The 13,199-nt window shown below is 39.6% G+C and overlaps 1 protein-coding gene across 5 annotated transcripts in view; it reads left to right on the forward strand.

Moving 5' to 3' along the window:
* ZNF827 (zinc finger protein 827) overlaps positions 1–13,199 on the forward strand; it is a 113,017-nt gene that overhangs the window by 20,195 nt on the left and 79,623 nt on the right. For 4 of the 5 annotated variants that reach the window (XR_012633561.1, XM_074904988.1, XM_074904990.1 and 1 more), the window contains exons 2-3: positions 5,341–6,351; positions 10,981–11,153. Coding sequence is in view for 4 of the 5 variants with exons in the window: in XM_074904988.1 (XP_074761089.1) it covers positions 5,341–6,351; positions 10,981–11,153 (1,184 nt within the window). In the remaining variant the exon portion in view is untranslated. The remainder of the gene's footprint in view (positions 1–5,340; positions 6,352–10,980; positions 11,154–13,199) is intronic. The other variant, XM_074904989.1, reaches the window with a different exon arrangement.

Genomic DNA, 13,199 nt, shown 5'->3' on the forward strand with positions numbered 1-13,199 from the left:
AAGTTCTAGGTTGTTCAGATGTTGTCTGCCTTATTTTTGATGCATCTGCTTATTTACTTGGCCTTAAACTGATTGTTTGTTTGAGTCAGTCTGTGTTTCCTCAGAACTCCTTATGGATAGCTTACTGCTTCATTTAAGTTTAATGCATCTTTTAAAATTCTTCAGGTATCTTTGCAGAACTCCTCCATTCCCTAGTGTAAACCTGTCACTTAATCCTAGCTCTTTCAGTAGGCCTGGGTATAGTGATAATACAGAGAATGGTTTATAATAGGTGTTAGAAATTGAGTAAGATAAGATGTTGGGGCAACAAATTAGGAAGATGATCTGGGTGCCAAATAGCCAAAAAATGCAATTCTAACCTTATTTAGATTGACACAAACTTGAATGATCGTATCTGAAGTTCTTGTATAGATCAAGATATTTGATATCAAGATAATAAAAATGAGGTTTGGGTCTCCTGTCCCTTTAAATCCTGGTCCTGTAGATTCCCACATATCTTTTGAAATTTAACTGCTGAAGTTAGGGCAATCTTACCTAGTTTATCTCATCAGCAATTTTCCTGTGCACATTTCTTTGAAATTACTTGATTTCTACCTACTTTTATATTTGTTTTAATTTTCATTCTGTAATCCCACAATTACACTTTCCGTATGTTGCATATCACTGTAGCATATGGATTTGCAATGTTAATTCTCAATTGAGGTTCTTTTAATTTACTCATTGCACTGAATGATTAAAGTGAAATTTTGTCTCTCAGCATGAAAATTCAGTCTCTTTAAGGTGGGTTCCTTAGCCATAGCTGCTTCTCAGATATACTGTGGTGGTCCAAATGGTGTTCTTTCAGTCATGTTTTCACTGCCTGGGTCTGTCGCTTAGTGCTACAGCTTGGAGACTCCTCCCCTCTTCCATGTACTGCACAGACTCTTTCTAGATCTAGCCTGCCACATTCGTATTTCTCCACTCCAAGTCTTACAGAGTGGAACTGTGGATCATCTCACACTTGACACTGTCAGGAATGGCATATGTATGGTACAGCTAAAGTTTCCAGCATTTGAATTGGGAGGCTCAGTAATCAACGAACATGTTTGGTTTTTTCAGTTTCCAGATATAAATAGTTCAGGCAAGTTAATATTTACATTTCTATTGATACCAGGGTCAAATTCTAATCACCACTTTAAATGAAAGGGCATATGTTCACGAAGTGAAATAATGTACTTTGGGATCAATAAGATTTGTCTGTCAAATAGATCTCTCGAAGAGGAAACAGAACTTCTCTGTATTTGAAAACAAGCAGATGAGTGGGCAAGCAAGGGAAACTGGCACTTCTTCAAACAGTGCTTCTGCACATGTTTGTGTCTTTGCCAGAGATTGTTTGAGATTGGGCTACATCAGTGGCAGCAGTTGCCTAACAGTACTTCGGTGCCTTTTGTCATCGCTGACAGGAGTGGGAAGTACTTGCATGAGGCTCCTGGGTGCTGTGTGATGGGGTAGTCCCCAAGCGTGCAGGTCACCTGTAACTTCCACTAGCCTCTGCCAGTGGCAAATGTTTTGGGAAGCAGTTCCAGAACTGCCATGGAAATCAGGAAAGAGAAGCATTGACAAGTCTTGACTCTTGAATCACGTTGAGAAGAGGCAATCTGATGAGCAGCTGTGCGGTAAAAGCTGGTGAGATTCCCAGCCAGGTCTTGTTCCAAATGAAGTCAGTGAGAATTTGCCTCTAACTTTGAAGTTACCTTTTCCTGCTTTGCAACTTCCATGCTTCTTACCCAATGCACAGCATTTCAGGCTGCAATAGAAATGAAATGCGAGTAGCTTAACATTCATAAGTAATTCTGTAATAATAAATTACAGTATGTCTGTGGTGGAGAGAAGAAATTTAAATGTGGTATTACGTTTCTATTCCTAGCTGTTAAGGACTTCTCACTGTAGCTCCTTAGCTGTGTTGTGAGAGAAGGGAAAAACATGTCATGCAGATCTTCTGCCACAGATGTGAAATGCGCCTGTCAAGAAATTTCAGCTGTATGGAGGTTGGCTCCTGTATCAGACAAACCTGGTCTGGGTGTCCTGTGAACCTTCTGAGTTCTGAGGGAAGGTTTTAATTTGAAATCATAGGAAAGTTGGTGGATTGGGCTGATAACTTCTGGAGTTCTCAAGCTTGTTCAAACTCACAGGCTCACAAGTCAACGTGAACGAAAATCCTGCCCTGAAGGCCTCGAATGGCAACTTTGCTTAGAAATGAAATTGCCAGCTTCACTGTTATGCTTCTAAACCAATTCACTGCTGTTTAAAAGGAGACTTGACTGAGCTCATGATAAGACACTGATGCTGGCTTTTTCAGCATTAACCTTACAGCCTTAAAATACAGTGGACCTGATACTGCAGCAACTGAGGGAATTACTGAGAAGAGGAAAATTAGAACTGTGTCAGCAGTTAGAGGTCTGGTTTCTGGGTACAGAAAGAAACTGCACTGGTGGAAAAAAAAAAATCCAGATGGTTTTTGGAATAGAGATGCTGCAAAGGAAATTTGCCCTTGTTATGAAGACTGCTTGGAGATTTGAGAGTGCTTGAGTGGTTACAGGTAGATCAGCAACAGGAGGGGGAGCTCTCACTGTGTTGCCCAAGAGGAGGGAAATTCTGGACTTGGTAGCAAGCCTTTAAATGAAGAGTACTGCACTCCCTCTGCTCCCTGTCCATAAAATGTTGGTGGCTGCTCTTCATATAGGCAAGACCAGTGGAGAACATGCATGTCTGGAAGGTCAGTCTATGTCCTGTTCTTATCTCTCCTGCTGTTACTACCTTACTTTTTTGATTCTAGGCATAGTGTAGTTGTGTTACTGTTGAAGAAAGCTGTATTGCAGCTCTGCCATAGTGGATGTGCTTCCTCCCCCCCATCATTATTATCAACTTCATATACCAGTGCTCTGTTCCTTAGCTACTGTAAGCGTTCCCTGAGATGTCAGCTTTAGAGAGGAGGAATATATAATGAAAGTACATGTGGGGCATTACTTCTATGGTTAGAGCAAAAACGGGTGCAAGTGAGAATGAAGAATTGATTTCAAGTGCAAGTAGGATGAGCAAGATTGAGAGATTTGTAAAACAGTGGTTATTAACTGGTATCTTAAAGGCTGGTTGCAACTGGGTAGCATATCAACATTAATAAATAGAGGTACACAGCAAGGAACAGAGAAATTTTGGTGTTTGCTGAGCTGGAGATTTCTCTAAAACAAACCCACTTCCTCTTGTAACCATTTACACTTAAATAGCTCTCAAACTGTAATTTTTGGATGACTTTGAAGGGAAATGGAGTTCTCCCTCCCTATTTATGGATGGGGAGCAGAGACAGAGAGAGCAGGGTTTGTGGGGGAGAGGAGGGGTTGTTTTAACACAGACAGATGTAAGCAGACATAAGGATGTAAGTGGTAGGAGGCAGGCTAGCTTTGGCTCAGAAGCTGTGTAGTGGTGTCAACTCTAGGCTGCGTCCCAGAGGATGAGCCCTGCTCTTGGTGTGCCAGTAAGATGCTTTTCTGGCTTGCCATCCAGAACTTGCTTGCATCTGGGATGAGTGTATGGATTTCTCATTCGAGTGCACCCAACTGTACAGTCATGCCTCAAGTTACTTTTTAATGTTCCCAGGGTGAAAAGGGGATATGTTTGGTTCTCCTTTAACCTGCATAAGTGCTAGTTCAACTGATTAGCATCTATATTCTTCATATGACTATGCATGCTGTTGGCCTTTTTGTGCATGTTATTGTTAACATCACAGACACAGCAAGATTAACTTGGATAACATCAAAATAATTTTAGGTGAGTGCTTTGTCTTTTGTTTTAAATAGGAAAGATGCTAGCCCCCTTCTGCTTGAATTACTAATCTAAGGTAACTGAGTGGATTTATTGTGGGCTATTAAAACATTGGTGAATTTTTTTTCAAAGGGTTTGAGTGAAAGGAACTTACTGTGAGAGTCTATTCCTCATATTCTGTATAAAATAAAAAACCCTCAAGCTTTGCTTTCAGAGTGTATGTTGGTATCTCTCTACACTTGTGATACGTTTGGCTGGGTTTTTCCTCCTTAAATTCATTGCATCAAGAAATAATTTAAATCTAAGTTTTACTTTTATCAACTTCACTCCAAGTTTTGTAATTTGCTGGAATTAAATAGGGAATCTGGGAATAATACATGATCATAGGTACAATACATATCATGCAGGCTTATTTCCAGAATGTCAGTGCAGGGTTATATTAAATCCTTTTGTTTTGCTTTAGTATGATTACAAAGATTCTTTTGTAGCTTGGGACATTTAGTCTAAAAGCAAGAAATGTGAGAGGTATCTGGCAAGAGAAGATAACATGAATTTAATTTTAGCATTGCTCTTGTTCTTAACTATGTTCTAAATGGCCAGCAAGATCTGCAAATAAAGTCTTGGTCATATCTGTATGACTTTGAATACCTATCAGGAAGAAGAGCAATCCAGGGTCACAGTGATTTAAACACTGTCAGTTAGGTCTCAGGGGAGACTGGAGTGTTGCAGTTACCACAGAGAAGAAAATGTAACTAATTGCATTGAGACCAACACTTTTTTTTCTCTTTTTTTTTTTTTTTTTTTTCAGCTAAACTAAGTTCAGTTTAGGATAGTCTTTAAAACTTTAATATTAATGAAGAATGACAAGCAAATGACAAGCAAGTAGTAGCTATATAAGAAGAAAAAACCCCAAAGATTAGTTTTGTGTGTATAACACTCCTTTCCCAAGTAGCTGGAGAGACGAGAGCTTTATCCTACATTCATGTATTAGTCATTTCAGCTATTCAGGAATGAATTGTGTGTTATTGGTACAAATTTTATTTTATTTTAGATAGGGGTCACTGCAGGATTGGGCAGAGATTTAAAGTCACTGGAAGAAACTGCTGTGAGTAGCTACACACCTGATCTGCTTTTGAAGGTGTGCCTGTGCCAGCTGTACAAAGACACAAGCATCCAGTAATTTCTGGGCCTGTTAAATCTCTGCTTCATACCACAGAGTTCATAATATTTTGCAGGATGTACAGACTATACCAATAATGAAATATTTGCAGTATATGAATATATATTATATGTGTATTTCTTGTTGCATTTAGTTGTGCTGACTGAAAGATGACAGGCTTGTCGTGATTTCATCTTCAAAGAAAGATCTATTCATTTTCAAAAATCTTGGTCAGTCAATCCAGGCTGATGCCAAGTTCATGCACTTTAGGGAGACATTAGATGACTATTTGGGAGGGTCATGCAGAGGCCAGACATACTTTATGCAAATAAGTTATTTTACACATATTTGAAAATAATACTGCTGTTCTTGGTTCCACACAGATGGTACCAGACAGGAAGAAGTGGAAGGTGAGCTCAGTGAAGAAGAACGCTGGTTTGGAAATTCTTCAGAAACTCCTTCGGAAGCATCATATGGAGAAGTCCAGGAGAACTTTAAGTTGTCTCTTGAGGACAGTACCCAAGAGCAGTCCACTTCCCCAGATACTTCTTTGGGAAGTGCAACTCCTAGCAGCAACACAGCAGAGCTGGGATCCATTGAAAATGAGGCACTAAGAGACACATTACAGAGCAAGGAGCACCTTTCCCCTGATGTGCCATCTCTTTGTGAAGAAGAACCTTCTGGTCCAAATAAGCCACTGAGTAGTAACCTGAGGCGGCTGCTGGAGGCTGGCTCCCTCAAGCTGGATGCTGCTGTTACAGTCAATGGCAGAGTTGAGTCCCCTGTAAATCTTGGCTCAAATCTGTCCTTCTCTCCACCTGCTCATCATGCTCAGCAGCTAAGTGTTCTTGCCAGAAAGCTTGCTGAGAAACAGGAACAAAGTGACCAATACAATGCAAGTAGTCACTTTATATGGAATCAAGGTAAGTGGTTGCCAAACTCAACCACCACCTGTGGTTTGTCCCCTGATTCAGCTATCCTGAAACTGAAAGCTGCAGCCAATGCTGTTCTGCAGGACAAATCTCTTTCAAGGACTGAAGACACTATAAGATTTGAATCCTTTTCCTCACCTTTTAGTTCTCAGTCAGCCAGCTCCACATTGGCAGCTTTATCTAAGAAAGTGAGTGAAAGAAGCATGACTCCTGGGCAGGAGCACCCGCCTCCGGCTAGTTCTTTCCTTTCTCTGGCTTCCATGACCTCTTCAGCTGCCCTTCTCAAGGAGGTTGCTGCAAGGGCTGCAGGCACCCTCTTGGCTGAGAAGAAGAAATCACTGGTTGCTGAGGATCCCTTGCAGCTTTCAGAGATGAAGCAAGAGAAAGCAACGCCACCACAGTCTTTGGAATTATTGTTACTGCCAGTCCCTAAGGGAAGAGCATCCAAACCCACTAGTACAGGTATGGTTACAGTTTGGGCCACTAAGTAGAATGTATTTGTTTTGCTATAGGCTTATATAACATCTCTTCAGTGGGTCTGGATTTGGTTTGATTCCAGGTATTATGAGAATGAGAAGTAGGTACTTTAGGTAAACAATAGAAAAGATTTTTAAAATACCACTTAAAGAACAAACTGTCACAAATCTTTCTGTATTTGAAAGATGTGAGTGTATGGTTCAGTTCTTTTTTTTTTTATTCCATACAATGGTATTTCCCCCTCTTACCAGGTTCAGAATAAATCCACAAAAAAATATTTAATGGAGAAGATCAAAGATTCTCTGTGAGGAAGCTCACGGTATCAGTGATCATGGACAAAACTAGTGCTTTTGAAATTCTGGACAAGGGAGAATTGTCCCTCCTGCTGTCTCTGTCACAAATGGACTTTTGTATAATCGCTTACTACCCTGTCCTAATTTACCAGAGTATATTATTACGTTGCCATTTTTCATTAAAATTTTTTGCAGCAGTTCAGTATTTTACAATCCTTTGTTGTTTTTTTTTTTTAAAAAAAAAAAAAAGGGAACTGCATTTCTCTAATTTGCTCAACAAGAATCATTTTACAGTTCTGACTTCCCTCCACCAGTTCCAGCTTATAGGGAATAAGAAGAAACAGTCTCGGTAACAAAAGTTTTCAAGAACTGGAAAACCATGCAGGGAAATTTAAATGATCCATCTTCAAAATAAGGAAAAATAAGTTATCTTCTCCTTCTATAACAAGTTCACATTATGGATTCATATTTTTGGTAGAACATACAGCTTCAGGTTTTATCAGTGTTCTCCCTGGAGTGGCGTTCTGCTGCAGAGGGGAAGGGAGCATGTCAGCTCTCTTCACCAAGATGCACAAAGTGGTTCTGTATGTTAGGGCTTTATCAGGCCGTGTCTTACCAGGAATACTAGCTTGACCATACAGGTGGAGCTAGCCAGTTACAGTCATGAAAGCTGAAATGGATGTTGTATAATTGCACAGCCGTCTTTCTGACCTACCCTTTTTGTTTAGTATTATGAGGTCTGATCTGTCCTTGTGCAGCTTTCGGTAAAAACTCATGGGGTAGAAGCTGTTGGATGCACCGCAATGCTCCTTCCTCCCGTGGAAGAGGAGAGGGAGGGATGTAATGAGATGCAGCCGGCACCAGGTTTTTTTGCTCTGAGTTACATGTTTTCTGCAAATGCTTTGCTGGTGTGTTTTGTCAAGACAAAGTGGCATGGGTCGGGCCTAAGGTTTTCAGTAGTTTAGATGAAGTCCTTTTTGGAGTAACATAAACTAAACCAAGAAAATGTGGGAATAGGATGGCTACACCAGTGTGACTGTGGTTATTAATTTAATGTAACTTAATGTAAGAAGGGCAGCAATGTATAGAAAGAAGTAAGGACAAAATTTATTTGAAGTTATTAGTTTATTTCCTCCTGGAGAAAAGGCTCTTCACAGCGTAAGTTTTTACTGGGAAAAAGTAAATGGTTGTAGTAATATCCAGGTTCTGTGTTGGACCATCGAACTGTGAGATTTGTCTGTGCAGCTTATACTAGGGGAGTGCTCTCTACCAGTGTGCAAGTGTGCTGGTAGTAGTGGCGCTTTATAAACTAGCTCTGATGCAGCAGATTCCTAGCAGCAATTCTCTTTGGCCCAAGCATACTGTGCTGCTAAAAGATAACAATGGGGGCTGACTGCCTCAGGTCCTTGGTAACCAAGGAACAACTATTCTTTTTTTTTTTTTTTTTTTTAATAATATATGGGACTAGTATCCCAAGAGGAAGGGTGTTTCCTTTCAGTTCATACGTACAGGGCCAATGCCAGTTGGCATCCAAGCAAACTTTATAGTGTAATATTAATAACAAAAGTTCCTTAAATTCATTTTCTGATATGCTATTAAGTTTTTTTTTCCTTTCTAAATAATTAAGCAACTGAAAATAAAAAGCAAGCTGTTTGTTAGCATATCTGGATGTTGACTATGGAAAGCTAGACTCCTTGATTCCTTCAGCTGTGGAGAAATGCAGCTTGCAAAAAAAGGTCACTGTTTAGTGACCTTTGATTGAAGACTTCACTTCTGTAAAAGTTGAGTAGGGCAGCTGAGTGTGTATATTTGCCATGAAAATAAATGTCACACGTTCTTGATTCCTTTTGCACCTATGACTTTATCGCACTAATAGCAAAAAATAGTATTTCATTTTATAATGTTTTATCTTTTAGTGTCTGTCTGATTGCTCCTTGAGACCTGTTTTTTTGGTCTTGTCCCAGAGAGAGACATCTTTTCCCAGTAGGCATAGCTTGAGAGGTGGGTTTTTTCCCCTCCCATACTTCGAACTTTCAAGGCACTGGTGAGCTTATCTTGTTACAAGTCTGATTCACTTACCCACCAGCAACATCTAGCTTTGGTTATGAGATCGATACTCAGATTAATTAGATGTGGACAAGTAAGGATCTATTTGCTCAGAATTATTTTAGTCAAGAAGCTGGAGCCGTGGCTTATCAGAGCACCTCTGAAACTGCATGTCATATTTTGTGGACCTAAACGTTACTTGCATAGGTTATAGAAAGTGGTACAGAGAAGACTTAACTTTTCTGTCAATCTGGTAATATTGACAATTATACAAAACAGTCATGTGCTTGGGAGGAAATTTAAAAGAAAGCCTGCAATATCTGTTGAAGTTCTGATGTCGTTTTTGAAAGAGTGTGGGTGGCAGACCCTTCTTTTACTGACTGAATGCTTGTTTGGTGTTAACTTTTTGCCTGCAGTGCTTGCAGCTTTGATCCTGAAGCTTCTTTGGGAAGCACTGACTGATTCTCTCCTCACTGGAGTCGCTCTTTCCAACTAATGGACACCATGTGACATAAACCAGACATCAATATAAATGATGAAAAGTTGAAGCCCACAGTTTTTTTTCTTATGCTGAGGTTTATGTAGCATAGCAAAGAGCTGACAGGGTTCAGCTTTGGGGAGTATTAACATAATTCCTGTATACCCTTCATTGTCATTGTTATTGGCGAAGTCACATGCATTCAGTCCAGTTCTTTGCATGTTTTGTAATGTGCTATAGTACTGTTGATTCATCTTGTTTGCAGATTTATTTTTAATGGGGTGGAAGACAGGTAATAGCTTGTTACACATATCTTTTATGGATCCTTTGTGATGATAACCAGAGGCTGGAGAAAAGATATGATAGAAGGAAAAGAAAAGATATGTAAAAATGCTACCAATATATATTTTTTTGTGTTTTGTCTTTCTCCTGCCTTTTGTGAAGAAGTAAAGGTATTTTGAAACACAAGGAATTATAGCATTGGTTTTGGCCTACTATTTAAAGATGCAGAGAGGGGAGCAATTTAATAATATGTTCAATATGATAGAATATTTCATGAGGAGAATTTCTGAACTTGAAGAAGTGCATGCTTTGACAATGTGTCCTTTTTTTTACTTTCATAATAACTACCTAATCAGTTGAATTATGGTGGTTTTGTTTCCTATCTAATAGCAAGAGTTTTATTTTAGGCTATGACAAATCTTTCTGGAGGTTTTTATCACTTGGTTCCTCATCAAGGGAATTTGATGTTTGCTATATACTTATCAGTAGGAAATAACAGATAATAATTAGATTAAATATTCTGAGAGAATTTCTAAATAGCAGGATGCACATTGCTGAGCTCTGGATATTTGAAAACAGCCTGTTTTACAGTGAGGAAAAAGGTTTCCAAATCCACAGTAATACTAGGCCTTTCTTTATAAGCAGAAGAAATCGTGATGAGAGGATGAATGGAGGGTTAGTCGTGTGAAGTCAGCAAGAAGGAATTTCTCTTTCCTTCAACCTTGTGATGATTCCACACTCAGTAGACTAACCGTATTTGCCTGATAAATGCCACCAAATCCTTTTCTTAGGTGAATGGGGCAGTAAAGCAGAGTGCAAGCATTTAGGAAGGCAGTAGATTTAAAGCCCTGGCAACTAGAGGAGCAGAAGGAAACCCATGACCCAAAGACACCTGATGGCTGAAGTTGCAGCAGCATCTGCTCGAGCCACAACTGAACAATTTCAACAGCAGGGGTTCTGCGGTCATTCACTTCTGGAGTTAAATATATCTGATACACAATACCAGCATGCTTTTCACTTAGGTTGTAGATTGCTCTATGATTTATATCCCGCTCCCCTGCTGGCTAACAATCAGATATGGAAATGGATCATTTTTTAACAGTTAAGCATATTTTCCATACCCTACTACAGCTGGCCTTTGCTAGGAAATGAAGCTGCAAAGTGACAATTATGAGAGACATCCATCTCAGTTCAGTTAAATTATAAGGAACATTAGGACCAGGTGAGATAGAGTAGCATCCCCTACTGATTAGCCAGAGGATGTTTGGGACATTAACCTTTATAAATTATGATGACCTTTCTGAGAGGGAGAATAACTAGATTAAGGGGAAAAGGGATGTGCAGGGGGGAGGAACTGAAATTTCTGGTACGTGTTGTTGTTTAACCGATGTGTCTCTTTGCAGATGAAATTCTAGCAAAAAATTGAAAAATGATATGTTGAGTATGTTTACAAGGGGAAAGTACTCGACAAGTGGGTGTAAAGGATCCTCTCTTTTTCTTCCCTCTTCTGCTAAGCCTCAGAAGAAGAAGGAGGAAAACCTTTCCAGTGTCCGATCTGTGGTTTGGTTATCAAGAGGAAGAGTTACTGGAAACGGCACATGGTGATTCATACAGGTTTGAAAAGTCATCAGTGTCCACTCTGTCCATTTCGCTGTGCACGCAAGGACAATCTCAAATCACATATGAAGGTAGGGGAAGTGTTTACTGACAATCAAAACACTTGAATCATCAGTTGAAAAATGATAGTATAACAAACCTATGTCATATACATTTGCAAGAATAAAATTTCCCTAGCTGTACTACTAATGATGCCTTTATTTAAATAAAGACCATAAAAAGAGAAAGAAAGAACTTTTTTTCCTTTGCTTGACTTTCCATTTTATGCAATGTGGAAACTGCCTTGGGTCATGTCAAATTGATGCAGCACAAGCTGTCTGTGACTGATTTAGCTCTGGACCTGGAACCACCAGAAACAGGGATGCTAGCTGAGATGTGACCACGCAGACACAGTAGTGCTGCTTTTCAGGATGCCAGCTAGTATCTCTGCATGCCATTACATCACACTAAGTGGGCATACCAACTTGGCCAGCACTAGCAGGGGATCTCTCCATTATGTTCTACAGACAGGCCTGCAGTTTTAACTTTTTCTCAGTGTATTATTTAACTGCAGTCTCTTCAGCAGTGAAGAATCCAAACGAAAATGAATGACAGATTATACTGTAATGTTTTGTTTTCAAGTGTTCCCATTAAATTTAAAGCATGCTTTTAACTCAGCCTAAGTTTTAGGCTCAAACTGAAGATGACCTTTTGAAGGAAGCCACATCTGTGTTGATACAAAAAAATATGAAAATGTAAAGAAACTCTTTGTCTGCTTAGCTGAAGTACTACATAGTTGCAACGTACAAAGTGCCTAGTCTTTCAAATTGGAGAACATGCTTGGTGAAGTAAAAATGACATCTGTCCCATTAGCCCATGGATGAAGAAGCTGAAGTTCAGAAAGTGTCCCTTGTTAATGCAGTTGAGTTTTGTAATAACAGTGAAATGTTTTATTATAGTTAGTATTTTGTCTGTTTAAGACAAATGTGTGTAACAGAGTACCAGGCTGGTGTGGAGGGGGACAGAAATGCCTGTTCAGCTTTTATATATGCTATTGCAAGAATCTGAGATCACTAGACAGGAGTCTAACCTTGCTTACACCCAAGTAACTGTTCACTTCAGTGTAAATGATTTAGATGATTCCACTTGATCACAAGAGCAGATCTTGCTGTATTTCAGGTCTTTGCTAGGTCTGAAATCGTCCCCCTAAAGTCTGAAGGCTCATCCCTTAACGCTCCTACTGTGGATCAATGCACTATTCTTGGGTGTATCATGCTAATTCTTATCAGGTACAAGTAGGTTTAGTGTTTATGGCTCTTCCTTTCAGGGCTTGGTGTTCTGTGTTGACTAGAGGGCACAGATGGCCGTCTGGAGTAGAAGATGAGTAGAAAGAATATGAACACAGCATGATAAGAAAAGGGGGTTTTTTATTTCAGTTGCTGATGGCCTAAAAGCTTGTTATTCCCTGTCAAAGACCTGTTGTTGTCCCCTGCTTTGTAAAAGACATCCCTGTTATTCCCTGCAGAAGTTTTTGTTGTCTGCTTTTTTCGCCTTTTTGGAATTATTTGAAGGTTGAGGTCCTATCCCTTCCTTTTTGGCATGGTGATTTCCATAGGTGGTCACAGGTAGAATGTTGGAGGAAACTAAGGACTTTTTCCCTGTCTCTCTGTGCTATTAAATTGAAGGCTATCTGAAGCCCTTGTGCTCTTTTCTGCTCCCCACTTAACATAAACCCCTTCATTTAACTGAGCCCATGTCATCTTAAAACAGACCCCTTGTACAAACATGTGACATGTAGTGTTAATTATTCGGTAATACAGTAATTATTACCAAGTGATGCTCAGTTAGGTATCATCGAGGTCAGAGTCAGGCCTAGAGCTGCTTGACACAATGTAAGAAATTAAAACCTTATTTAGTCTTGCCTTCGAGTTAAGATCTGAAGTCTTCTCAGTCAGTGCAGTCCAGTTATGCAGGTCATGGTGGACTTGGTGGTCTTTGCTGGTAAAACTGTTGCCTATTTAAGATTAAGGCAATTGTCTTATAAAACTGGAGGGTCTGTATTTGGTTTTTTGTCCTTGTTATAGTCTTATGGATAGATGTAAAGAATCACAAGCACAAGAATCCGAAATACAATGTTT

The sequence above is a fragment of the Athene noctua genome, chromosome 4 (genome assembly GCF_965140245.1).
Source record: "Athene noctua chromosome 4, bAthNoc1.hap1.1, whole genome shotgun sequence".
Classification (NCBI taxonomy): Eukaryota; Metazoa; Chordata; class Aves; order Strigiformes; family Strigidae; genus Athene; species Athene noctua.